Below are 25,587 nucleotides of genomic sequence, written 5' to 3' on the forward strand. Positions count from 1 at the left end.
CCACAGCAAGATTTTCAGTGGCCCCATCCAGCCACCCTATGAAACATTTCTAGGTGTGCCACTGGGAATATTTAGGCTACTGGACAGCATACAGATGTGGGTGACATGTTATTGTTCAATGCACACTCGAGACTGTGCTAGACGACCTCCACTAGGTGGTTAGGCAATCATGCAAACACAAACATAACAAGAAAACGATTTGCAGAAAACCATAAAGGTTGTTGTTGTTTTCCAATGAAATACGCCATATTTACCGAGATCTATTGTGTCTGTGAAGGCTCTTCCACCAAAGTCAGCGCAAATACTGAGTTTAAGTGAAATTGTCCTCTATTACGCCTACGCCCACGGAGATTTGAGTTCAGCTTCTCCATTCATACACATTTTCTATTCCACAGGTTGGGGCATAAATACTTGTGTGGCGTTTGTTTGACGTGACACTCCCCCCTTGTCGATGGGAGGCCGACGTCACCCTGCCAGCGGAGGAGTGGATGGCCTCTGTAATAAAAATACATGAAGAGAATTGAGGAAAAGGAGAAGATTGTCCGGGGAGAAAAGCAGCAACAACACGGCATTTTATTCCTTTCTTCTCGCCCCGCTGATGAGCCATGGACGTGAACGTCTTTTAAGACAAACTGGGATATATTTCGGTCGCGGCATCGACAGCTCCGGCTGAAATGCAATGTTATGTGTGGCTTTCTTGGTTTTTTGAGCAGACGGAGAGAGATAACTGTACTGTATCCCAGCCTAGCGGATTGGAGTGAAAGTCCGCCATATTCTGCCTTACCACGCCCGGGAGTCGAGCCACTGGAAAATAAACGGAAAGCTTTATTCATGTATTTTTCCCGTTGCCCTCACCCACGGACGATAACTTGAACACAAGGGATTTTGTAGATTGAAAAATAACAACATTGAAGACTTTGAAGAGAGGGTGGCCGGGCACGGATGGCAATGCTTAACGAGATCACACAGAGCAGTACGGAGGATGTGTCTTAAAAGGATCTGTTGATCATATTGAGAAGGAAAAGCAGATTACACCAATTAAGATTGAACAGATATTCAACTCAAACCGCTTTGGACACTATTTTGAAGCTGTCAGGAAGCACAGAAAGCGAACCGAAACGGGGGGAGGGGGGTCAATAATTTCTCAAATATCTAATTTTCCTTTTCCTCCACAATCTGTGTGTGGACTGTTCTAGCTCATTATAAGGGCGTCCACGCGTTATTTCAACACTTGTAGGCCTGTATGTGGACGTTATCTGGTATTCACAGGCCTCTGCTTTTTTTTTTTTTTTTTTTTTTTTTTTACCTCGACGAATCTGAATGAATCTGTAAGAGGAAAAAGCGGAAAAGTGCGTGTTTCAAAAAGGAGAGAGAATGACCCTGGAATCCATAATGGCGTGTTGCCTCAGCGAGGAGGCGAAAGAAGCCAGGCGGATCAACGACGAGATCGAAAGGCAGCTCCGCCGGGATAAGAGGGACGCACGCCGGGAACTGAAACTGTTGCTTCTCGGTAAGCTCGGCAGGGAGAAACACGGGGAGGGAGAGTAGTAGGGGGAGAGACATGCAAAGCACAAATTCCTCTCACCAAAAATACCTTGTTGGGCAGGGGGAGGTGGGGGTCTATTAATGGGGCTTCCCACCTGAGTGAAGTTGGGGAGTGGGTGGTTGAAATACCTCAGTGTTGTGAGTCGAGTGCACAGATTGGCAGGTCAGCAGAGGGAGGAGATGCTGCCCAGTCAGGCCTGTAGGGCTGCCAGTGTAAAAACCACCTGATTTGAATAACTGCGACCGGCTAGTGTCGAGGAAACAAATGCTCTCAAGTCACCATGGGCCTTACCTCTTACCTTTTTCATGCATTCACTGGCCTGGCAGCAACCTGTGCAGCCAGGCCTAGAGGGCCCATCCAGGTGGTGTGCTTATGAGTGTGTCAAACACTGGCTGGGCCAAAGTCTAGCGTTTTATTGGGAGTAATCAAAGCAGTATTGCCGCTTAACACATAACCCTGGCAGTGATTATATCACAGGTTTCAGTCTATGGAGCAAGGCTGGAAGCATGCTGTCCTATCATATATAGGCTTGTGTGATGGTATGCTCATGCACCCACCATTACATACATTCATTTGAATGAATTCATCTCAAAATAATTGAATCAGCAATCAAAATCATACAGCAGTAGCCGATACACAGTGACTTGAAATAGACCAGAAATCATCAAATTACAATGCTGTAAAATCTTAACTTTTTAAATTATCTTGTAGGGCTGGGCGATATGTGCAAAATCTTCCATATCCAACATAGGTCATATTATATCTTGATGGCTAAACATATTGCAATATAAAGCATGCTTTCTGGTAATAAAAAAGTCTATATAAAAATAACCACATGATAAAGCTGATTTGTATACACCATACTCCATGTTTGCAAAACAACGCATGTATGGTTTGCTACATCTTCGCTGTGGTGTGATTAGAATGTAAGACGAGTCAAAATGACATTAACATCGTTGTTACTCAGTTCCGCTGCTGTTTTTGTGACATCACCACAGAAACTATATGGAAAAACATCTGATTCTATGTGTACAATATACATTTTTATATCGTTTTGATGATTATATCATCATATCGCCCAACCCTAGCGGGGGCATAATGATTTAAAATGGTGCCATAAAACCTTAATACTTTTAAATCATCTTATGGTACCTGTGTAGTTTTACAGTGTGAGGTTGTGCTATGGGGTGGGTGTTAATCCTGTTGAAAAGTATTTGTCATACCGGATAATTTTGAGGAAAACAAGTCATCTACTCACCATCCCGTTTTTAATTAGATTTGCAATGAAAAGCCCATTAGTTGTGATGACCGTGGCTGTGGAGAGCAGTGCCAGAAACCTCTCTTCCTGATCCAGTGCCCTCCTCTCTTAGTCCTTTTTAGAAAATAAATAGGAGAAGGGGTTGGAGCAGGTTTGGATTTAGGATCCCATCATCCAGACGACTGTCTGAAGCAGGCCTCTTTAGGGGCTTTTTAAGAGGGGTTGAAAGAAGGAGACAGTTTTTCCCCTTGCCCTCCTGTTAGTACAACATGATGAAATGAATTCCCCTTAACAGGATTTAAAAGGAGCTGACTGCCACCTTCCTTGTTAACTATGGACAAATAATTGTGTTGTTGTTTTCCTCTAATCTCTTTTAATACCCAACAATTCGCCTATTATGCAAACGCATAAACAGCCAATGACCCAAACCAAAAAGTGGTGATGTGTAAGTCTGAGGACGTAACTGTATTTCTCATAAGACAGTATATTGTATTTATTCAATGATTAGTCACTAATCTTGTGAAATAAAGGCCCAAACCCAGTTGATGGTTATGATTCATATTCAATAATTATTTTTTTTTGTAGAGTAGCTGCTTATCAGTAGGTCCTATTAGTATAGAGTGTTATATTTCTGAGTGGTTTAGTAGCATGCCTCTAATGACAGGATGCCTCCAATTAATGTCTTTGAATATTTATCGCGGTGAATGCAATCCATTAAGCAGCAAAGTAAAAAGTTTCCAGTAATATAGAAACTATAGTGTGATGTCACACAGACCTGCTGGTGTCTGAGCTCACAAACAATTATGGCTCAATCAGCCGACTTTATCTCATTAAATATATGATCTTAAACACCTTGAGATTGCTTTTAACAATGAAAAGTGCTTTACAAATAAAATGTATTATTATTATTATTATTATTATTATTATTATTATTATTATTGGCTCTGAATTCACAGTTAAAACATTTGTATGTGTATGTCATACACATTCCACCCCGCGCACTACTAGTGGTAGAGCTTACCAGAGTACTCTGTGCGTGCTCTACATGACTCTATTAACCCACATGCTATCTGTGTATTGGGGGTTTTCAAACTCACTAATTGCTCAATATCCCATGGGTTCTAGCACAAAACTCTCCAGTCAAGTTTAGAAGTTTCTCAATTCTTCAAAGTGTACATCACTTGGATTTTCACAAATTGTCTTGGCTTTTTCACTTCTAGTCTTTCAAATCCACTAATTGCTTTGTATCCAAAGACACTGGGTACATTGAAGCCCACACAACACAACAAATGAGCAAGTTTAAAAAAACATTGCAAGCATTTAATCCGTCCATCTCGTGCACCTAATATCCATCAAGGCGTTGTAAAATCGCAAGAGAGATGTACTGAAAATTGTTGCTCATTTAACCTGGGCAGATGACCAAGAATACATAACGAGCAATGGAGTGGAAGGCTTCTTGCAGCAGTAACTAATAATAACATTGCCAACTGATGCATTGTAGGGCAAAGGAGCCAGAAGCATTATTCACATTGTTTTTGTTAGTGCCACCTGTGCTTTTCTTGTGATGTCAAATCAAAGTATCTGCTGGGAAAATGTTCTTCCATTCATTTTCTTTAACAAATATAACAATATGTAGGTCAACAAGAATTATCCACAGTAAAACAAAAATGTGGTACAGCAGAAAAAGTTATTGAGCCACTGACATAACTCCTGGATATGATATATATCATAACAGTGTACCTCTGTAGCAGCCACACTGCAAAAAAGGGGTGTCTAAAAACACTAAATCTGAGGGAAATGAACTTGCTGCATGGATAGATAATTTCACTTGACAATATTTCTTGAATTAAGATTCTTAAATCTAGAAAAAAAGCATGTTGAACACTTAAAATAAGAAATTAACTCTTAAAACAAAATAAATTATTGAACACTTCTAAATCTAAGTTGTTGTTTTTTATCTTGGTAAGAACCAAATAATTTGCAGCGCAGGTCATAGTTTGTTACAGCACATAAACAAAAATGGGTACACCTCCCAACAAGGTTACATTTTGTCAAAGTAAAGTGGTGCATAATAACATGCAGAGCTGGATAAGACCTTTGACTTTGACATATTTCTGTCAGAGAAATAAGACCTCTGTGGGTACAGGGAATTAATCTGAGACGCTCCCACTGAATACCCTGCAAATATCCACTAGGTGCAGTTTGTTGATTTGGAGTTTTGAACTCTTGTTTTCTGGTCAAGGCTTGTTGAGTGAGCTGCTCGGCTGCAGGAGTGGACAATGCTTAGAGGGCACTTGACTAGTTGTTGAGATAAAGAAGAGCACTTCTCTTTCACAAGCTGAACTTTCTGCAGTGTGCAGGCGATGGGGGCATTTAGCTTTAAACAATGTTTATTTGATCTGCAACACTTTGTTTGAGGGAATTAGATGTTCAACTAGAAGACACTCCGAGAGCACAGACCTCCGTCAAGGCCGTGCCCTATCTTGCGATGTTAACAATCATGACATATAATAAGTGTACATGTCTGGGGCCTCAAATCAGCTGCAGCATTTAAAGGGTTCTTTTTGGCCCATGCTAGACCGTTTGGCCAGGTTTTATGAAAATTGGGGCAGTAATTTTTCTGTAATCCTGCTGAGAAACAAACAAACCAAAAACATAACCTCTTTGGTGGAGGTAAAGATGATAAATATGATGAATACCACCCGACTTAGACTGTTGTACAGCGATGGGGGAAAGAAGACCAGGCGAAGGATCCATTACATTAGCTGAGATTCCAAACCTGTGCAGTCATGGGAAGTTCAAGATGAATGGAGAAGAGAGGAAAGCAGCAGCTTAGCACAGGAATGGTGACATAGCTACTGGAGACTGGAAAGTAATAGAGACTTTGGTTTTTTTTTAATTTAAGTTTTAGCACAATAGCTACAAATATCATATCTTGCTTCTGATGGTCCTCCACATGTATGTTTTTGATGTTGATGGACTCTCTGTAGATGGCTACTAATCAAACATAGTAAACTATTGACATCTTTGTTGAGTTAAGTTGAGTGCATTGATGTTACAACTGAAGTTATTGGAACTTACTTAGCTCAAAGGATCCTCTGACATTTAAAACTATAACTTTAAAAGAAATCCTATGATCAAATACCCTTGATCCTTTGCATAACGCTCATGTTTGTGTAGCGTTTTTGTGGATCATGAATACAATACTTGTAACTAGAAACACTTTGCCTCATTGGAGCATGTTTACTGTACATACACAACAGAAAAACTGAAACTACTGGAAGAGCTCATGCACAGTGTAGGACCTCTTTAGATGAGTTTACCTCTCAGAGTGAGTTGAAATATTGTTTTATGCCCTTGAGCAAGATCAACTATCTATATTGTCACCTGTACTGAAACAATCTTGATTTTATTTTACACAAGCTGAAATGATAAGTCATTTTTTATTTCGTCCATCTGTAGAAAATTAACCTCGAGAGAGATACAGTATCTAATCGTTGCGTAGTACTTCCTTGTTGCATTCCTACATGTATTTCATACAACTTGTTTCTGTTTGCAGTTTATTAGCAGTGAGGTCTGTTGACAGACAAAAGGGTTGAACATGAATAATTATAAGGCTTGCCTCTATTTGCTAAATTGATTAAAACTGCTCAATTACAAAAGTGGCACAGGCTAACTCCAATCCTCAAGAGACCTTCAGACCTAGTTTAAGTTGCCTGTCCCCCTTTACACACTTACACCTACGCAGAGAAAAGCATAGATAAGTGGGATGATGGTGTTTGAAAGTAAAGTTGTTCAGAAAAGTTCAGCCTGATCAGAAGTTTAGAGTATTATACTAAAGTCACAGAAATAGCTGCTACACTATTGCAGCAAAATCATATCATATCATATCTGCACTTTTGACTCTCAGATTTTGCATATCATCTGTCCAGAACATTTGCAAAAGTGTTGTTCTACCCAATCACTGTCAGCTGCTTTTATCGGCCATATGAAAGCTGTGGGAACTTTGTCAAGGCTACGACTGAACAAAGTCCACCACAACTTTTAACAAGCTTTTAGCAAACACATGGTTGTAATTGTGAGAGGAAGCACTAAAGATGTCTTATGATTCTTGTGTGAATGCAGCCAAGTTAACAGCGTAGCTATCGAAAGTGCAGAATTAAGAAGGAAAACTTTTTTTCCCAATATAATTTGATTCCAGTATAGCAGGGCATAGTTCATTGTAATGCAGTTAAATAGTCAACATAGTAACTGCATTTTTTTCAATATAATTCACGTCTTGCATGGCAGTGGCAGCAAATAAAGGTCATATTTTGAACATGTATGATTGTGCATTATGACATCCAGCTGTCCTAACTAAATTGACTTACATTAACATGGACATATACTGTGAATGCTGGTGCAAAACATCACAATACTGTCTAGTTAGGTACGTTGTTTCACCGCACTATTTTTACTGAATTCATATCTTTGTGTTTTGCCTTGGGATTGCTGGTGCTGGCTAAAGGCTGCTTGCCATTAACATTGAATATGTTTGACACCCACAGGAGTGAGTTTCCTTTTGAAATTGAAAACCAAAACGTGGCTCCTTCAGACCAGACAACAGAGTTGTCAACTTTCAGTTCATGAAAGTCCAAAAACTCTAAGTCATGTTTAAGTAACTGAGATGGAGAAGAGCAAAATTGATGGTTGAGAGATTGACATTCCTGCCAATTAAGGCTGCAAGAAAATATTGAAACACTTGAGTATTGCAATATTATGTTAGGGTTACTATATAAATTCTCAAAAACACTCATTTTTAATTAATAGTTTACATGCAAAGATTTGTGGCAGGCAGAGTGCACAGAAAGTAGTGCTGTGATTAGGGTTGCAAAGGGCTGAAAATATTCCAGTAAATTTCCAGGAACTTTCCATGGGAAAGTAAGCTGGGGAATTTTGGAAATATTCAAAATCAACAGATTTATTTTAAAGTAGAACTTTATCAAGTTTCAATTATTTTATTGAAAAAATCAATTCATGAACATAAATGTTGAGTTAAATATTACTTAGAATGATCCAATAGCCATTAATAACCCTACACTGTAAAAAAAAAAAAAAAAAAAAAGATAAACAATAGCTACTCAATAAAAATGAGGCAACAGATTGCACGCAATATTATTTATTAAATCTAACTATGTTACAAGTTGAGTTAATAACTTAACAGGAAGTGTTAAGTGTCAATTAAAATGGACTAATTCTATTGTGTTGGATTCCTTCAAAATTCTCTTGATTTAGAATTACATACACATAAAGATTATATTTAACATGATCAAAATAAGTAGATTGTATCTCAAACATTTTTGTATTAAAGTTACTTAAACAACTGCCTCAAAATCAAGGACGCATTTATATTTAATACATTTCAAATATATTAAGTAAAATGAAATGACTACAGAATAATTTATTACAGTGTATAGTTCATAATAAGATCCAAGCTGTGTCTGACCCTTCAAATGCTATCAGAGGCGAATTAATGTATGGTTAAGTAGAATAACTCTAAAGTAACCAATAGTGTGTTGTTTTTTTAGATGTGACTACTGCAGCAGTACTACAGACTATAGTTAAGGAAACACATTGTAAGTTAGAGTACAGCATTTGTAAAAAATGAATGCACTGTGTTTCCCTTTTCTCTGTGTGTTTATGCTCTCCTTGAGGTGCTGCTCAGCTCTCAGTGGTGATTTCATTTCCTCTTCTTCACTCATGCATTTTTTATAATGATGTTCAAGCATCATAGTGTTCCTGCATCCTTTATCCCATTTGGTTTAAAAAGTCAGCTGCAGGCGTCTCTTGTGCACAGCTGACACTGATGCTGTGGTGCATTCAAGGGCTGTTGAAATGCCCAGCTTCCGAGACTTTGTCTTGTGGCCAATGAACATAAGTCTTTTAGTGGAAAAAGCAACCACATGCACATAATCCTTTTGACAGCCTTTTATTGTGTGCTTATTGTTTGTTCGACCAGTTTCAACTTGTGACAACATAAGTTGTGAATATTTGGCAGCTGATAGTCAAGTTTGAAATGAATGTGCCAGACACAAAGCAGCCTGCCTTTTTTTTTGTCTTTTCTTTTATCCTTCCTCTCAATCCGACTATGTTCATGAGTCCTGGGGCGGATCAGACGTACTCACCTCAGATGTTATGTCAAGCCATTCATGCCAACCTCAAACACGGGGTTAATCCTGGGTCACTGCATTGGTTTGAAAGGTGACTCAGCAGCCTCTAATGGCCAGCATACGCAGCAAACTCTCTGTCTCTCGTGCTCCTTACTGTCTGTAGTTGGTGCGATAAGAAGATCCATTAGGACCCAGTTGCGGTCAGGCGATCCTGGAATATTTGGAGAAATTGTTGTCATTAATATTTTACAGCTTTTGAATATTTTTTTCTTATTATACGTTATAAAACGCTGTTTAACCTTCTACTTTTTCTAGAACCTAAGGTAACATATGAAATGCTGCAGTCTTTTAAGGATAGTAGATCATAAATTAACTTGTAATTATTTTCTTGACTGTCCTGGAATTCATTAAATTACAGCTTTGTAACCTCAGCACCAAATTATCAGGTGAGACGTGACAAATTAAAAGCAACTATAATCATAAATGTTTTTATGAGCCACTCACAAGCCTCTTCTTATGTGAGGGCTTCAAGTTCTCTCCAGTTTTCTGTGTTTGAACAAACCATGAGGAGATCAGAAGTGTGCCACACAAGAGCAACCCACATCCTTTGTACCGTACAAATCCAGAACCCACTGGCAGTTAATTTAAGTTTTTGAGATTACTCACTGTTCCACTTTGCCTGTTTTAAAAAATAGAATGAGTCTATTTTTAGGGTGGATGCCGTCAGCCATTAACTCTTGTGAAACACTGTTTGTAGCCTGCAACCACTACTGCTTGTCACTGAGGTAGGTGTAATGGTTAATTATAGGTGTGTGGGCGGAAAGCAGGTAGTGACAAGTCTCACCCACCCTTTGGTGCTACAAGAGGGGAAATTTTAAAGTACACCAACAGCATTAGCATGTAGTGCTAATAAGCAACTGAAAATCTAATTAAAAATCAAATAGTGTGTTAAATGGTAATGATGTAATAATGTGATAATTAGTTTTAATGTATTTTTTATACATTTAATTTTATAAAATAAATTAGCAAGTTAGAGCTGTAAAAACACTTAGTTGTCAGCTGTTTAATTAATTGGCAATTATTTCTTGTTTCTGTACTACTCTATGACAGTAAACTGGATAGCCTTGAGTTGTAGACAAAATAAGACATTTGAGGATGTAATATTTGACTTTGGCAACTATTAATGAATTGATTTAACCTTTCTTTAACCAGGAGATTAAAATATATATTTTTGAAGGGAGACCTAGCCAAGATAGCACACTGTCACAAGGTTACAAACATTATAAAATAAATTGATAAATTGAGAAAATAATCAACAAGGAAGATTGGTTTCAGCCATTTAGCAACGTAAGTGGCTAAAAGTAGTGTCGCCATTCTTTGACATTTCAAAGCCAACTTGTCCAACCAAATGCCAATGTGAAAACATCTGCATATCTACATGGTAGCATTTCCTCACTGTATCATGCACTTTAAATAATACATGAGTTAATAGGATTTTTAAGGGTTAAGTGTTCTCTCTCGAGCACTTTAGGGGTAATTGTGCTAACTCCCGCCTTCTAAATTGGGAACCCTACAATAGAAAAGCTGTTTTGCTTGAGGTTCTGGTATTTCAGCACTGGTTAAGTCTTTAGCATGGTTTTGTTAAGTACTTGGTCTGTGTTGTGGGCCCTCAGTAGAGAGGCTAAATTGGCTAAAATAGAGTTTATAATATACATTATAAAGGAGACTTTTATAACAGAGACTTTAGGTTATACTGGAATGCAGCACGCTCGTCTTGACATGTAAAACACACACACACACACATACACACACACACACCACACACCACACACACTTGTATACACTCCTTCCTGCCAAAGTTATTCAAGAGTTAGTGGTGAGGTAAAGTTAGTCCTTTCAGCTGCTCTGCCAAGATTCTCAATGAACCAAAGAGAAATTACACCCCCGGCTCTTCACACCCAAATAGTCCCTGTCACCACTGAGAGGAGAATGATGTTGTTCTTGGTCTGTCACCAGACCAAGCAAACGGGCTGAGAGGAAAGGAACCAGCACATAATATTGATGTGTGAGTGAGTACATACCGTGTGCTGTACATCTGTGTGTATGTGTGTGCAAGTTTCATCCCAGACAGGACGTTGTGTTACAGTGAAATAATATGACTTTAGCTGCATATTGTTGCAGTTCCTCTTCTGTCCATTGAGATGCAGGAGAGTCATAAATGAGTATGGCATGACTATCCACACATTCTGTGTGGATATTTACTGGTACCTTGTTTAGTACCACCTTGGTTGAGGTTCCAAGCAAGCTGAGCCGATACAAGAAAGTGGAGTTAAAACAATGCAGACAATGACAGCCTGCAAAAAAACGCTGTACGCTCTACCATGTGCAGTACAATTATTCAAGTGCACCCATTTTTCTATTTTTTGCAGGTGAAAGGACTTTGTAAGTGTATTGCATTTAGTATAATGTCACAACAGTGTCACACGGCGCTCAGCTGAGAATCCTGCCCTCACTGAGAGGATTCTTTCTGCAGTAGAAGATAAAATGCAGAACAGGACCTGATACCAAATCTAAGTTGAGCTGAGCCAAGCCGACGTGTGTCCATTTTGCAGCCTGGCTGCTGACACAATACATTAAGTGTGTTGTCTGGTTAAATAAAATCCTGACTAAAACTACAAAATGATTAATCTCTCTCCATTTGGTCCCTTTCCTCCCTTTCCTTGTCTTTTTTCCTCAGGCACTGGGGAAAGTGGGAAGAGCACATTCATAAAACAGATGAGGATTATCCACGGCACCGGTTACTCTGACGAAGACAAAAGGGGTTTCACCAAACTGGTCTATCAGAACATCTTCACAGCCATGCAGGCCATGATCCGAGCCTCAGAGACGCTCAAGGTCCCCTACAAATATGAGCACAACAAGGTAAATGAGATCCTTTCACTAAAGCTGTTTCAAATTTGTCAACTGAATTAACAACTGCTGTGAAGGGTGACTAATAGTTTGAGAATAAAGACGCTACAAAGCGGCCACAGTGTCCTTGTATATTTTTAGAGTGCTGTCTATCTTATTTGGAACAGCCATCCATAATCGCTTCCTGTCCTTTTTGACACTTCCTGTGTCCTTAAAGCACTCAAGCCCATGTATTTGTGTTTCAGTGCACTCAAATCCATGAGTGCAAATACACATATGCAAATACACATGAGAGACCTGCCCTACGCTACTCACCCAAATTTGACCTCACTTTTCTGTAACCAGAATACCAGCAGCTCCTTTTTTTTCTCCCTTTTCACTTTTGTGGTCCGAGCTTTGGGAGCTGTTACAGTAACCTCTGTGACTCACAGTTTTATTCCCTCTAAGAGTGACAAATGAAAGGCAGTGGAGCATAGTCATCCCCCCTGCAACCTTTTTTTTTCTTAATAAGTCAGAGCATTTCAGGTGACAGCTGACCATGCTGCGTCTGCTCCTCTCTGCATGGCCACAGTCCAGTGAGGCGGAGCACGCTGAAAGGTTTTTGAGATTCAGTTACGAGGGGTTGATAAATTATTTACAAGATTTTAGTGTGATATCCTGAAGTCAGATCATTATGATAGGATGTCAGGATCAGGACCCAGTAAGTGTTTTTATTGATAATACACAGAAGAAAAGGGGGGTGAAACATGTACTATTCCAGGTGATAACTCTGTTAGAAATGCTTTGTGATTAATCACCAATTTATAAGACCAGGTACCATTGCCTCCCATTTATTTCATTAGAGGAGCGAGTTCCTAATATCAGTGCCATTATTTACATCAGAAGTATTTCTAGTATGTGTGATATCATGTGTCATAGTATGTCTTTAGTTTTAAGTATTGGGTCTGTATTTCGGAATGATCAAGGCAGACCTTATAGGATTATGTTCGTGCACATTGTCAGCACTGAGACTCTAAAAAAGCATCCCAACTTGGATTTAACTTGAGCTTTTGCTTTGTGTATCTTTGCTGTTGTGGCAACTCACCACTGTCCGTGTTAGCTTTCGCTTCCGCTCACGAAGAATGAAACGGAATGTGCTGTTTCAGCCCAGACATTTCACCGCTGTTTTAACCACTTTGAACACAATACAACCGGGCACATCCCTCAGATATGATGAATGAAAATAATACTACCGTAATCCTTTTTCATAAAAAATATACACATGTGTACAAATGACAATTTGTAGATTCACGTTTTCTACCAATATACATTTTACTATACATGAGTTACAGTTTACTGCCAGCTTCATCATATTTCATAATCAAGTGTATGGTCTATCAAAATAAAAGGCTGTTGTGGGATTATAGTGTTTACAGTTCAAGTCAAGTCGGTTTTATTTATCTAGCCCAGAATCACAAATCACAGAATCCCTGGGAAAACTCTTCAAAAAAACCTTTTAACAGGGGAAAAAAAAGAAGAAACCTCAGGGAGAGTGACAGAGGAGGGATCTCCCAGGACGGACATAAGTGCAATAGATGTCATTGTACAGGGCAGATCAACAGAGTAGAATAGGGTAGATAGAGTGTGAGGGGGGAAGAGAGAGAGGGAAGATAGAGGGGATGTTTTGTATTTGACAATTAACTACTCAGTGAAAATATTCTTGAATACAAGTATTGTACTATGAAAATGTGATATACTGAATGATGTGGGGAAGTAATCTAATTGCAATTCCTTTAGACCGATATCGCGATTCAGTAAACGATTGTTTTTGTAAGTTCCTTATCCTCGGTATTATTCACCGTACACAAGCAAAAAATCATTCAATAAGATGATCAACACAACATTGGATACAGTTAACAACCAGTCATTCATGTAGGCCAGGACTACTTGTCGCTGTTTAAACACATCTTCATTTAGCTCTTGAACTGTAAAAGCCTTCAATCATAGTATAATATTATAACTTGTACATTCAAGCATTGTAATCGTGTAATATCATCATTATGACATACCGGTAATTTAAAGGAGCAGTGTGAAGGATTTACTGGCATCTAGTGGTGACGTTGCAGATTGCAACCAACTGAATAACTCGCAGTTGTGTGCACGTAAAGCTCACAGAGGCAAGTGTCTCTGACAAGTGAGTGTTTCTGTTTTGTTTTAATTGCAGCATTTGCAATTTCAAAATGACATTCTATTTTTAACGATGTTGGTTTGAATACGATTAATCATTCATTCCTATGATTCTATGAAGTGAACATTATCCATGCAACAAAACTACTGAATGACTGTCATACTGTGTGCTCAACATCCCCGTGCTCTCATGTACAAAAGGCTAAAATGAGAAGTACAAGTACAAAAGAGTTCACTGACAACGCAAAGGAAGTGAAAATGAAACCTGTCAATCTTGTTTACACTGGCTGTCTGGGCCCTCATAGCAGGCTAAATGTCACAATTGTAGACTTGAAGTTGTATCTACTACTACTTTTATCTTCTATGGCATCCTACTTGTTAATTTATTATATTTATCATATTTTATAATTGGTGCAGTACACGAAAGAGGAACAGTTTCCACATCCAGGCTCATGTTGATCTCTTGTCATGGGACACAAGAGAGTTTTAATGGGAATCTGGGGCGGCAAAACTTTCCCCTTAATAGCCCCAGTGGGATTTGAGCTTCAGTTATTAGGTCTGTGCAGAGCCTGGGGTTGTAAAGTAATTTCTGGATATAGAATATGTCAGTGAGTGAGAAAATACACCAGTGATATTTAGGGCTACTTAACCTGTATGTTGATTTTCTTTCACAGTCCTTGTGTTTTTGGATTATCAAAAAGTTTTTTTTATAAATTAAGTGTTATTTTTGTCTTGGGTGTGTCTCACTTAGTCACGGTAGTTTTTCTCTTTGTTTCTTTTCTCCAGGGCAACGCCAACATTGTGAGAGAGGTGGACGTAGAAAAGGTCAGCATGTTTGAGAATCCTTATGTAGATGCAATCAAGAGCTTATGGAATGACCCGGGCATCCAGGAGTGCTACGATCGAAGGAGGGAATACCAACTCTCAGACTCCACTAAATAGTGAGTAGAGCTGTTGAAAAAGTATTAATTGAACTAAGGCATTTCAGAGATTTAATGGAAGACTTTTCGAAATGTGCTTAATGTTGGGTTTAGTAATCTGCACTGTTTCATATCAGTCTTTTCCTAGTCTTGGGTTTGTGATCATATCAAACATGTTTAATATGATTGCAAGTCAAAGTGACATAACACAATCAGCAACCAATAGATGAACAGGGGAAAGGTCCCCGGTTCCAGAGCGGGCAGTAAAACCACTTCCACAGGAAAAAGTGACAACACAATAATGCTAGTAAGCTCAGTCCTAAATTAAAATACAGTGATGTTATATATTTACGGCCACAAGCGGGATTTTTGGGGTCGCTGTTTCTTAGTAAAGAGAACAGTAAGGAGAGTAAGGAGTTATAATTTATAAATAAATGTAAACATAAATAAGGAATAAATAATCAATGATTAATGTATGATTAACTAAATGACTAATTGAGCTGATAAATATAATTATTCAATTAAATAAATTATAATTAAATAGGACATAAATGAATATCATGAATTCATTTCTAAATTTTCCTTTCCTTTATTCTTCCTTATGTCTATTTTATTTCAAAACAGCCCTTTTGTTTCCACAAACCACTGCACAAACTAGAGCAGCTGTAGCCAAAAGCTGCTTCTCCTCCATTTTGGAAGTTTTTACTAAGAGCATGATGAGAAAAAAATGGCATGGTAGGAAAAAAGCTAAAAGAATCTAGTTGTAGTCGTGCAAATAGTTACCCTGCAAGATTCACAGTCTGTCTAAAATCTCAGTCTGAGACTAGGCTGGGACTAAAAACTCTTAACACTTGTCTTTAGATGAGCAGGTGTGAGCCTGTAGTTTTCCGGGAGTCTTTTCCAAATATTTTCAAAGTCTTCTGATATATAGGTAGCATAAGATGAAATACAAGACTGTCTAGAACGTATTGGAGTTACATATAGGATAGTTTCCGTGAAAAATGCACACCCTAGTTCATTCCCTGTGTGTGTGTGTGTGTGTGTGTGTCTGGTCTGTAGTTACCTGAACGCGTTGGACCGTATCGCTGAGCCGGCCTACCTTCCCACCCAACAAGATGTGTTGAGGGTTCGAGTCCCCACCACGGGCATCATTGAATACCCGTTTGACCTGCAGAGTGTCATATTCAGGTAAGTAAAGAAACTTTAAAAAATGCTTGAGTAGCAGTGCTTTTTGGAATATAAATTAAGTTTGTTTAAATGATAGGAATAATATACATAAATGTATGTATTTTCAAAAAAGTTAAAACTCTGCCATTCGCCAAACACTGCAAGCAATTTGTTTATTCTGTGTTTGAAGATATATAAGCATTGTACTTTAAATCCCTACAGTTACATGTTTTACAGAAGTACATTCAATTATTTTTATTCTCTGAAGGTAGCAGTTGTCAAACTTTCCTCTTTCATCAAAAATACAGAAATATTACTGTGCTCTCAGATCTAGTCTCTACGACGGCGTATTAGGGCCAAGTATGAAAAAATATATATATATGTATGTGGATCCGGGGGAGGGGGGTTATATTTAGTTATATTTGTGCATGTTGTAGATGAAAAGTAAGAAAACACCCTTACTCAATTGAAATGTTCAGGTATTGGCAGATGTCTGGGATATATTGTACTTTACTTTACACCACTACCTTTATCCGATGGTGTCTAGAATACATTTTGCTGCTGCCCTCTGTCTACAACAATACTTAGTGTAGCTTCTGTGTCTGTACTCCTGCCTGCTGACCGCCTTCTACTCTACTGTCCCTTTGAACTCAAAACATCTTAAATGAAGCACTGAAATGGCACCACACTATACATGCTGTTTCACTTTTGATTCCTCAGTATATATTACAGAAAATCTCCTTCATCTTCAGTCTCACTTCTGTCATATTATTAGCTCATACTGACTCATACTCATACTGTTTTCTTTGCCATGGCAGAATGGTGGATGTTGGAGGTCAGAGGTCGGAGAGGAGGAAGTGGATCCACTGTTTTGAGAACGTCACATCCATCATGTTCCTGGTAGCGCTCAGCGAGTACGACCAAGTCTTGGTGGAATCGGACAATGAGGTGAATGCTAAATACACACAAAATTTAAAAGTAAATCAACTCTGCGATTATATTGATTGTGTGAAAAACGACCTTGCCTGCTTTATTATTTCATGTGATGTGGAACATAAGTTGGCCCTGAGGATGAAAAGCTATTCCTTATTTAAAACAATGGAAATCAGATTCTCCTCCTGCCTAGCCATTCTCCACCTTTTTTTCCCTTGGAAAGCATTTGTAAATGATCAGCCAGCTGTTTTGAATACCGCCTCCAGTCACATCTCCTCCTTAAGAGGATAAAGCATGTGTGTCAGTTTGTTAAAGTGTATTAATGAGCAGGTGTGTGTGTCATCTGTCCATTTGTTTCTCTTTCTTTGCCTGCAAACTGCAGACAGAGAAGACTGACCAGCTGCATGTCCTCTGTATTCTACAACAATTAGATTAGTTTCTACATTATACAGGAGATATTCTGTTTAGCATTCTTAATACACTGTGGTGTTGACGGTGTGATATGTAAGGCTTGCTTTCAGAATGGTTGTTTTGTTCAATTAAACACTGAAATCAAGTGCAAGGGAGAAATTAAACCCTTGAAGAGGACATGGCTGCCCTTCTCTCTCATCGTTACTGCTCTCCCTCTGGTGCAGTAAAGCGTTTATTAAAATCTGTACTTAATGAGTATGAAAGACCGTGGTTTAATTAAGTGATTAACTCTCTCTCTTTCTCTCTCTCTCTCCGTCTTTCTCCCCTCCTCACGCACACGTTCACACACTCCCTCTGCAGAACCGGATGGAGGAGAGTAAAGCTCTGTTTAGAACAATAATTACATACCCCTGGTTCCAAAACTCCTCAGTCATTCTCTTCCTCAACAAGAAGGACCTGTTGGAGGAGAAGATCATGTACTCTCATCTGGTCGACTATTTCCCAGAGTATGACGGTGAGTAACAGCCGTGTCGTGACAACATCTCAACCAAACACAAAGCTCTTCTAAGCAGCTAGTTAACATAACGCCAAAGTGATACAAGATGCAAAACAGGTTAAGGATTTCAGACATACTTCTCTCAGGGGTAACAAACTTATAATAAAACTAGGGCTGTGGAACTTTTGTGTGAACTGTTCTGCAAACTCAAAGCAAGTTCTGTTACCTCTGCTGCTGCTCTACAAAAGTAAAATTCAACCCTTTTCTTTACCATGATAACTGACTCAAATAAGAACAAACTAATCTGGTCGTAGATACAGACCTCTGTCCTGAAAGGTCCCCTCTGCCATAGCAATTATCAACTAAACACACCACTACCTGTTTGTGTCTAGGTTCTGTGTGTTTCCATATGCGTCTATAGGTGGATGTTTCGGGAGTATTTCATGTAGTTATGTATGTTGTGTTGTATAATGCATTCATGTATTTATGTGAGGCCCTGTGAAGACTGTGGCAACAAGTTTACTTGAAAAAGGACCACAATCTATAAATGGCAAAATGTCAATTCAGCCAGATATCAGAATAACATTGGACCAATACTGATGCACTTTTTAAAAGATGTTATTATTGACAGATCAGTAATATGTTGTATAATGCTGGCAAACAAGCACCTAAATACCAAAACTATAATTTCTTACAAATATGAGACTGCATGATATATATCAGCTTATCAGTGTCTGAAAAGAACTGCTTAACATGTCAGGCTGACACCAATATGCTCTCTGAGACATTATACAGTATATGATATATCAGTGATTTAGAGGTTAATTACAAGTGTAAGATTAGATTTCTTTCAGCCGTGACATAACATTTCTCTTCAAATGGGACAATTATCATGCACATTTAATGCACCAAAGGAGGGTTTCTAGATTTCAATTCAAAATCTAACACGTTTCCAGCTCCTGGACTAATAAAGGATTATTTGATCTTAAATCAAAAATTGATCAAAATGAGCCATTGCTGAGAAAAAATGCTTAAGTGAAAAATTAAATTGAGTCATAACCTTAAAATCAAAAGTCAAATGGAATTCTATAGTTGAAGAATTGTGACAGGCCTAGATTAAAGTAATGCCTAACTACCTATCGGTCCATTTCTGTAGTAATTTGACCATCAGACAAACAATCAGCTTCTAACAGGAAAGCTTTAAATAATCCCCCTGATGCTCCAACAGTAAAGTAATTTCTGTTCATTTTCTTGAGTGAGGGTTAGGAAATATATTGGGACAGTAACCAAAAAGTATCTGCACACTTAAGAGTAGAAAGTAGACATATTGTGCTAATCCAGTAAAAAAAATATTAAGTATCAAGTATTGAAATATTTTTTTGCTATTTCAAAAAATATGCCTCCCCATGGATTAAAATGCACCAGCCTGCAACAGAATCAAATCCTGTGAGGTATTAGACCTTATTGGTACTCTAATGAAAGAAACTTGCAAGTGCATTCATGGAGCGCTTTCTTCCCCTCTCCAGGTCCACAGAGGGATGCCCAAGCAGGGCGAGAGTTTATCCTCAAGATGTTTGTGGACCTGAATCCAGACAGCGATAAGATCATCTATTCTCACTTCACCTGTGCCACTGACACAGAGAACATCCGTTTCGTCTTCGCCGCCGTCAAAGACACCATCCTGCAGCTCAACCTAAAGGAGTACAACCTGGTGTAGAGTGGAGCAGGGCTGACAACAGGAGGCCCTCATCAACACACTGACTGACGCAATCTGTGAAAAGATAGATCATATACACACACATGAAAAGAAAATCAGAGAAAAAAAATATAATGGTTGCATAATACTAATTTATTTGCCATTTTTTGATCTCTTGGTCTCCAAGGGGTGAGCAAAGTAAATGTTATCTTGCTATTTAAGGAGGTGATGAAATATAGGGAGGTGGGGGACAAGAGATTCGGTAGAGGTGGGGAGGGATTTGCTGTTGAATATGTACAGCAATGATCCTCATTTCTAGGCTTTGCGCATTGTGAAATTTTGTTTTGTTTTTTTGACAGAAAGAAAGAAACTACTTTGTGCACTTGAGGTTTGGGGGCTTGTTTTGTCTGTCAGTCTGATACATCAGAGCTGGAATGAATGCAATGTGCTCCCTGCCTCCTGCCTTTTTATAAACCAGAAGAGAAAAAAAAGTTTTCATTCCTTTTTTTGTGTGTTTCACCCTCCCTCCTTACCTGTCAGTTCATTCTGAAGCTTCATCCTGGCCGTTTAGGAAATGATGTAACAGATCTCTAATTGACAGCTTCCATTTTCTTCCAAAGGACTGATTGGCAAGTCTCTTGATAAATAGTGTGATTTTGAAATTATTTCACGTTGATTTGGTTTTGATTGACTTAAATCATTGTTATTATTACATTGCATTGACTTCGGTACCATTCAATGAGTAGAGCATGTGTGACCGTGGAAGTACATTCCCCACACTTTGGGGGCAAATTGCCTGAGTCTTGACAGCATCAACACAACCATGAAGTTTTAGAGAAATTGGCTTTAAAAATGCTTTCTGAGCTTTGAGTGAGCGGGTGAGGAGGCACACGGGGACCTCTGCTCTGTCATGTCATGAAAACCAGGATGGTTGCTTTACACAGACTGAAATGAGTTGAGAAGGTGATCATTTATGAGACAATGTTGTTAAATGACTATGTTCAACTGTGCCACATTAATGCTTATTATTATGGTAATACGTATATTTATTGCCAATGCCAAAATAAGTCAAGCACCGGACTCCACTTTGCGCTGTTTACTACTTTTAATGAAATAAAGTGTTGAGGACATGAAAAGAGCAGGGCTAATGACTGCAGACATACTGATCGACCGACTGATTCCTGCAAGTATTCAAGAAAGTCAATGGTATTCTCCCACCATCCCAAACACACACACACACAGCCTGGACCAACCTTAAACTACAGTTAGTTAGCAGGCTGTGAGCAGAAAGGAGGACGCCTGTTGTGCTGAACTGCTCAATCTGTCCAATCACGACCTTGCGTGTGGCTACAAGCCCCGCCCCTTGGCCTACAGACGATCCAGTTACATCTTAGCTGTGTCTTCATACTCCAATCACAGCCCGGCTGTCTTGACTGTTGTAGTTCAATAGCAGTGGAGAATAAATTAGGCTAATTCCTATGTAAAAGGGCACAGTGTTGATGTTGAGTTTGTACCAAAGTAAGCCCTTCTCCTTTCTGATTTGCAAATCCCCTCATTCCTAAGTTACTTTAAGTATTTTTTGTAACAGTTCCCTCGAACATAAGCCTGTAATTTACATTTATTGAGGCATAGTGCAATTATGAATGCTATAATCATTGTACATACATCTCTATATATATGGCAGCATCTTTGTTGGCTTTGTAATCATTACTTTTTTGGCAGATTGAATGTGCGGTATTGAAAATATGTATCTATGTAATTGTATTGTATGTCTAATGGCTAATTCATTTTTGGAAGAAAAAAATTGTTATTTACATGTTTGTTTTTGTTTCCCTTTTTTTTAAGAGGAGAATGTAAATTTTGTGTTTTGTCATTTATGTTTCTCAGCAAGGAAACATTGTTCAGCTTCAGAACTGCATTAAGAGGAATATTATTATCCAATAACACACTGATTGGTATGCCAGTACTTACAGTAGCCGGTTTGTTAAATTTACTTTTATATGAAAAACTGCAGACTGAATCCAATCAACAGGGCTAATTGTAATAGTTTAGTTCTTATCTGGTTTCAGGAAAAGAGCACTTGTCATATAGGTGTAATCACATCACTCATGAATTCTTTTATATTAAATTTAATCACACAGTGTCTCGATAAGTATTTATTAACTTTAGATCTCTTAGCGTACCGCACATCTTGTGATCCTGAGCACTCCGTTCCCCTCCACCAATCACCTGAGTATGTTTTATTTAACAGGTAGAGCTAGAACAAGGTGGATGGCAGGCAGGTTAAGTGTTGCTTTGGCTCAGATTTTGTATAAAATCTTGTTAAGGATGAGATGTAATTATCTGCTTGTTTGTGCTAATAGATGGGAATCCCCCAACACCCCCTCAAATGAACCTCCGCCCTGATAGAAACTCAGTATTGGCAGAGTCAAAAACAAATCACTCAAATATTTGACCTAATTGGAAAGATTAACAGGTGCTTTTATAGTTCTTTTTTTTTTTACTTCATTTTCATCTTGATTGCCACCATTTCATTAGAATGTACAGTATTATTTTAGATTTTATTTATGAAACGACAACATCGGTGAAAACTCACAACAGTCCACATGTACATATTGCCTTATTGAATAAGCTGTGCCTCTGAAGTCCCATGCAAGGCACCTGTGTTTTTATGAGAAGTGAAGCTAGTGCGGCCAATAATGTCCCATTGTGCAGCTGGAGGATTGTTTGGTTTTGGCTCGGTGGTCTCTCTTTGTTATTCTGTGCTATAAGAAGCCCTGGGAACAGCTTTGAAGTGTAGCTAATATGACATCATTACAGGACATCATGAGTGAATTGTAATCAGAACACTTTCCATTGTTTTCATAATGTTGTCGCGTCATATTCATGTCTTAAAACCCATGCCGCTGTGCATTATAATGCATTGAACTGCCTGATGTGATGCTGATTAAGCAGCAGTGTGTGCAGAATGTGCCACAATCTGGACTCTAATCCAACAACAGCCACCTGCAGAGTGTTTTTGCTACATTTTGGCTGTGGTTCGGCATCTACCAGCCAGTTTGGCAGGTAACCAGCCCTCACTCCGAGGTCCTGTTGTGTTCAGATATTTCAGCTGGCTGGTGAAATTTATTACAAGGATGATTGATTTTGGCAGGCAACAACCACTTCAACAAGTCAAACTCCAGTCCAATTCACAGTGTACTTGAAATCTTACAATAACCACTTATCAGCAGCAGGGCCTAATAGAAAAAACACTGCGGGCCAGATTTCACTGAATGTTAAAACGGTGTTAGCGTGATTCTGCTTGTTGTCAGAGGAGATGTTTTGAAGCTGGACTATAGTTTCAACTTATCAGTGTTGATGATAACTTGTGGAGTTGCAGTGATCAGTAAAGTGTCTCCCTGCTGTTGTAGAGTGCTTATTTACACTGCCCCTCCGTCTTAAAGGGAAAATCCTTGTTTAAACAATTCACACACTGCATTTAAGGCAGTGAGCGGAGACCGCCTCGCTGCCTGTTTGGGAGACTCAGAAAGCTAAAGGGATATAAAAGTGACTAACATTAAAATTTCACTTTATTGTATGAAATTAAATTATAATGGGAAAAATACAAATTATAATTGAGTCACAAGGAACTGTTCTCAACTTTTGTGAGCAACTTTCATTACTCTGAGTGAGCATGTGTGAGTTATATTCAGGCTGGATTTTCCCTTTAAGACAGCACAGACTCCAGCTGGTGTTCACCTCTGCTGCTGTTCAATTTCCATGCAGTAGGACTGCATTATGTAGAACACGCAGGGTTGAATTTTTGAAAAATAACTTTCTGTACTCTGCTCTTTTACTATCTGACACGTCATCTGATTGCTTTCACCCTGCAGATATGAAGTTAAAGGATTAATCTTGAAATATTGCTATTATCATGATCTCCAATCATAATTTTGTAAAATTGTTCCATCCATCCATAAACTGGCACTCCTTTAACATATTTCTGAATGAAATTCTTGTTAAAATCCTGATGTTCATTGTAAATTTAGTGATAGAGCTATTATTTCTACAATGTTGGTGTTTTTCCAATCTCATTTCTCCTCATCAAACTTCCTGCCAGATGTGCTAAGTCAAATTGTATTTGAACTCCAATTTGTATTACAAACCTCTGTTAAGCACTGAAAATGTAATGACAGTGAATTGATTCTTGCTAAGTAAAATCATATAGATGTGCCCCAAGCATGTTGCCAAGCAACAAGTTGGGAGAAAATCATCAAGATAAAAAAGCAACACCAGAATACTTAAAAAGAAAGATAGAAAAATATGCCTGGAGCTGACTTTGTTTACTTCTTTGTTTAAAATTCCCAACACCACCATAAATAAAGTGTATTTAGACAAAAAGAAATAGAGGAAGTCTATTTCTATGTTTAGATGTAAGACAACTTTTGATTGTAAATCAAGGCAACAACTCTTAGAAAATGCATTACATTTCATAAAACTCACTTCTTTTATATCATCAAAGGACTGATGTTCACATTCTGAATGATCTTTCCCAGAAAACAAAAAGTCAAAAGCAAATTGTCCATTGTAAAAATGTGAGTTGAGGTATTGCATTGACATTAATACGACAAATCCTCCCTGGACTACTCAATAGAAAAGTCTTTGTACTTGACTGTCCCAGTTGATGATAACATGTTCAGTCTTTCTGTTTTTGTAAATGTTCTTGTTGCAAAGCAATCATGATGATACAGAGTAAACTGGACTTCTCTAAAATCTATGTATTGAGAACACTGTTTAAAAAGAGGACACAAGTGTGGATAAACAGAAAGTAAACTGCACAAAAAAAAAGCCTGAAGACTGCTTGTGGTTTTTTATTTGAGTTGTTCCCTACACCATCATTATCACTTGTATGTTTTAACGTGTGAATGACAATTTGGTTAAGTCAGAGCACACACACATCATCTTACTGTTTATCATTTGTGAATTTAACCTTAGCGCAACATTTTTTCCCACGAAACAACAATGTCTGAGGCAAACTGTCACAGTTTTCAAACATTATAGTTACAATCTTTTACCACTTTTCTGTACCATAATTTGTGTGGATTTAAGTCAAGTGCACAATATTTGTCCATTCATGCTTTCCTGCTATTCTGGATTATACCACTGCAGAAGAGGAAAAGGGAAAATCTCTGTATTATTCTCACAGGGTCGTATTTGCATGGCTAGAGCGAGGGAGAAATGACAAGTGTTGAAAATGCAAAGTCCCATAAACCAGGATACACTGTAAACTCAAACACTCGTTTATTTATTTATTCACTCACTCACAGTTGGCCCTCCTGACCCCTAGTGGCCTTTAGGAAACATGGCAGTGTCAGAGGATGCACTGGGGCAGGGGGATACTTCACTTCCCCTCACAGTGTGGGGCTAAGAAGCTCTCAGGGATGTTTCACGTCCTGAACACCTTGTAAAATATAACTGATGTGTACAGATTTGACAAGAAAGGTTCTTGTAGCTGCCAATCACTTCCGTTATCCAGGTTAAGTCTAGAGCACCTGTTTTTATTTGGTGGCTTTTAAAAAAAATTACTATTCATTTCGCATATTTCTTTGATTAAAGCCCTTCTCTACCAATCCTAATTCTCATTATGCATCCATTTGTCATGCCACAGACATCACTGTGGGGAACTGTCAATACAGTCTGCTTGCTGTAGATGTGAACTTCCCATTTTTATCCCTTTCTATTTGCGGCCAGTGCCACGCCCTCCAGAGCCGGCAGGATAAAGTTCAACAAGTGTCCTCCTGCTCCAGACCAAACCGCAGTGCCTTATCAAAAAGGATCAACGACTTTTACTCCCTGGACTTTCTCTTTAAAAGAAGGATTTTAACCGCGGGATATTCAATAGTTTTTACTAGTCACATAGGCTACTTGTCTTCCTCTATAAACTGCTTTTCTC

General features: G+C 38.5%; 1 protein-coding gene across 1 annotated transcript; it reads left to right on the forward strand.

Annotated features, from left to right (window-relative positions):
* The first annotated feature begins 421 nt into the window (after positions 1-421).
* On the forward strand, positions 422-24,231 carry LOC131974371 (guanine nucleotide-binding protein G(q) subunit alpha). Its single transcript, XM_059336655.1, has 7 exons — positions 422-1,510; positions 11,691-11,875; positions 14,816-14,970; positions 16,009-16,137; positions 16,935-17,064; positions 17,821-17,974; positions 19,483-24,231. The coding sequence occupies exons 1-7, from the start codon at positions 1,375-1,377 to the stop codon at positions 19,671-19,673; spliced, it is 1,080 nt and encodes a 359-aa protein (XP_059192638.1). The 5' UTR covers positions 422-1,374; the 3' UTR covers positions 19,674-24,231.
* Positions 24,232-25,587: the final 1,356 nt, after the last annotated feature.

Source organism: Centropristis striata, chromosome 7 (assembly GCF_030273125.1).
Source record: "Centropristis striata isolate RG_2023a ecotype Rhode Island chromosome 7, C.striata_1.0, whole genome shotgun sequence".
NCBI classification, from domain to species: domain Eukaryota; kingdom Metazoa; phylum Chordata; class Actinopteri; order Perciformes; family Serranidae; genus Centropristis; species Centropristis striata.

What these genes read in the sequence shown, in the direction of transcription:
- LOC131974371 (XM_059336655.1), top strand. Translation starts at nt 1,375, where the DNA reads ATGACCCTGGAATCCATAATGGCGTGTTGCCTCAGCGAGGAGGCGAAA. An exon ending in ACTGAAACTGTTGCTTCTCG is followed by an intron (nt 1,511 to 11,690) that starts GTAAGCTCGGCA and finishes TTTTTTCCTCAG; the next exon opens with GCACTGGGGAAAGTGGGAAG. An exon ending in CTATTTCCCAGAGTATGACG is followed by an intron (nt 17,975 to 19,482) that starts GTGAGTAACAGC and finishes TCCCCTCTCCAG; the next exon opens with GTCCACAGAGGGATGCCCAA.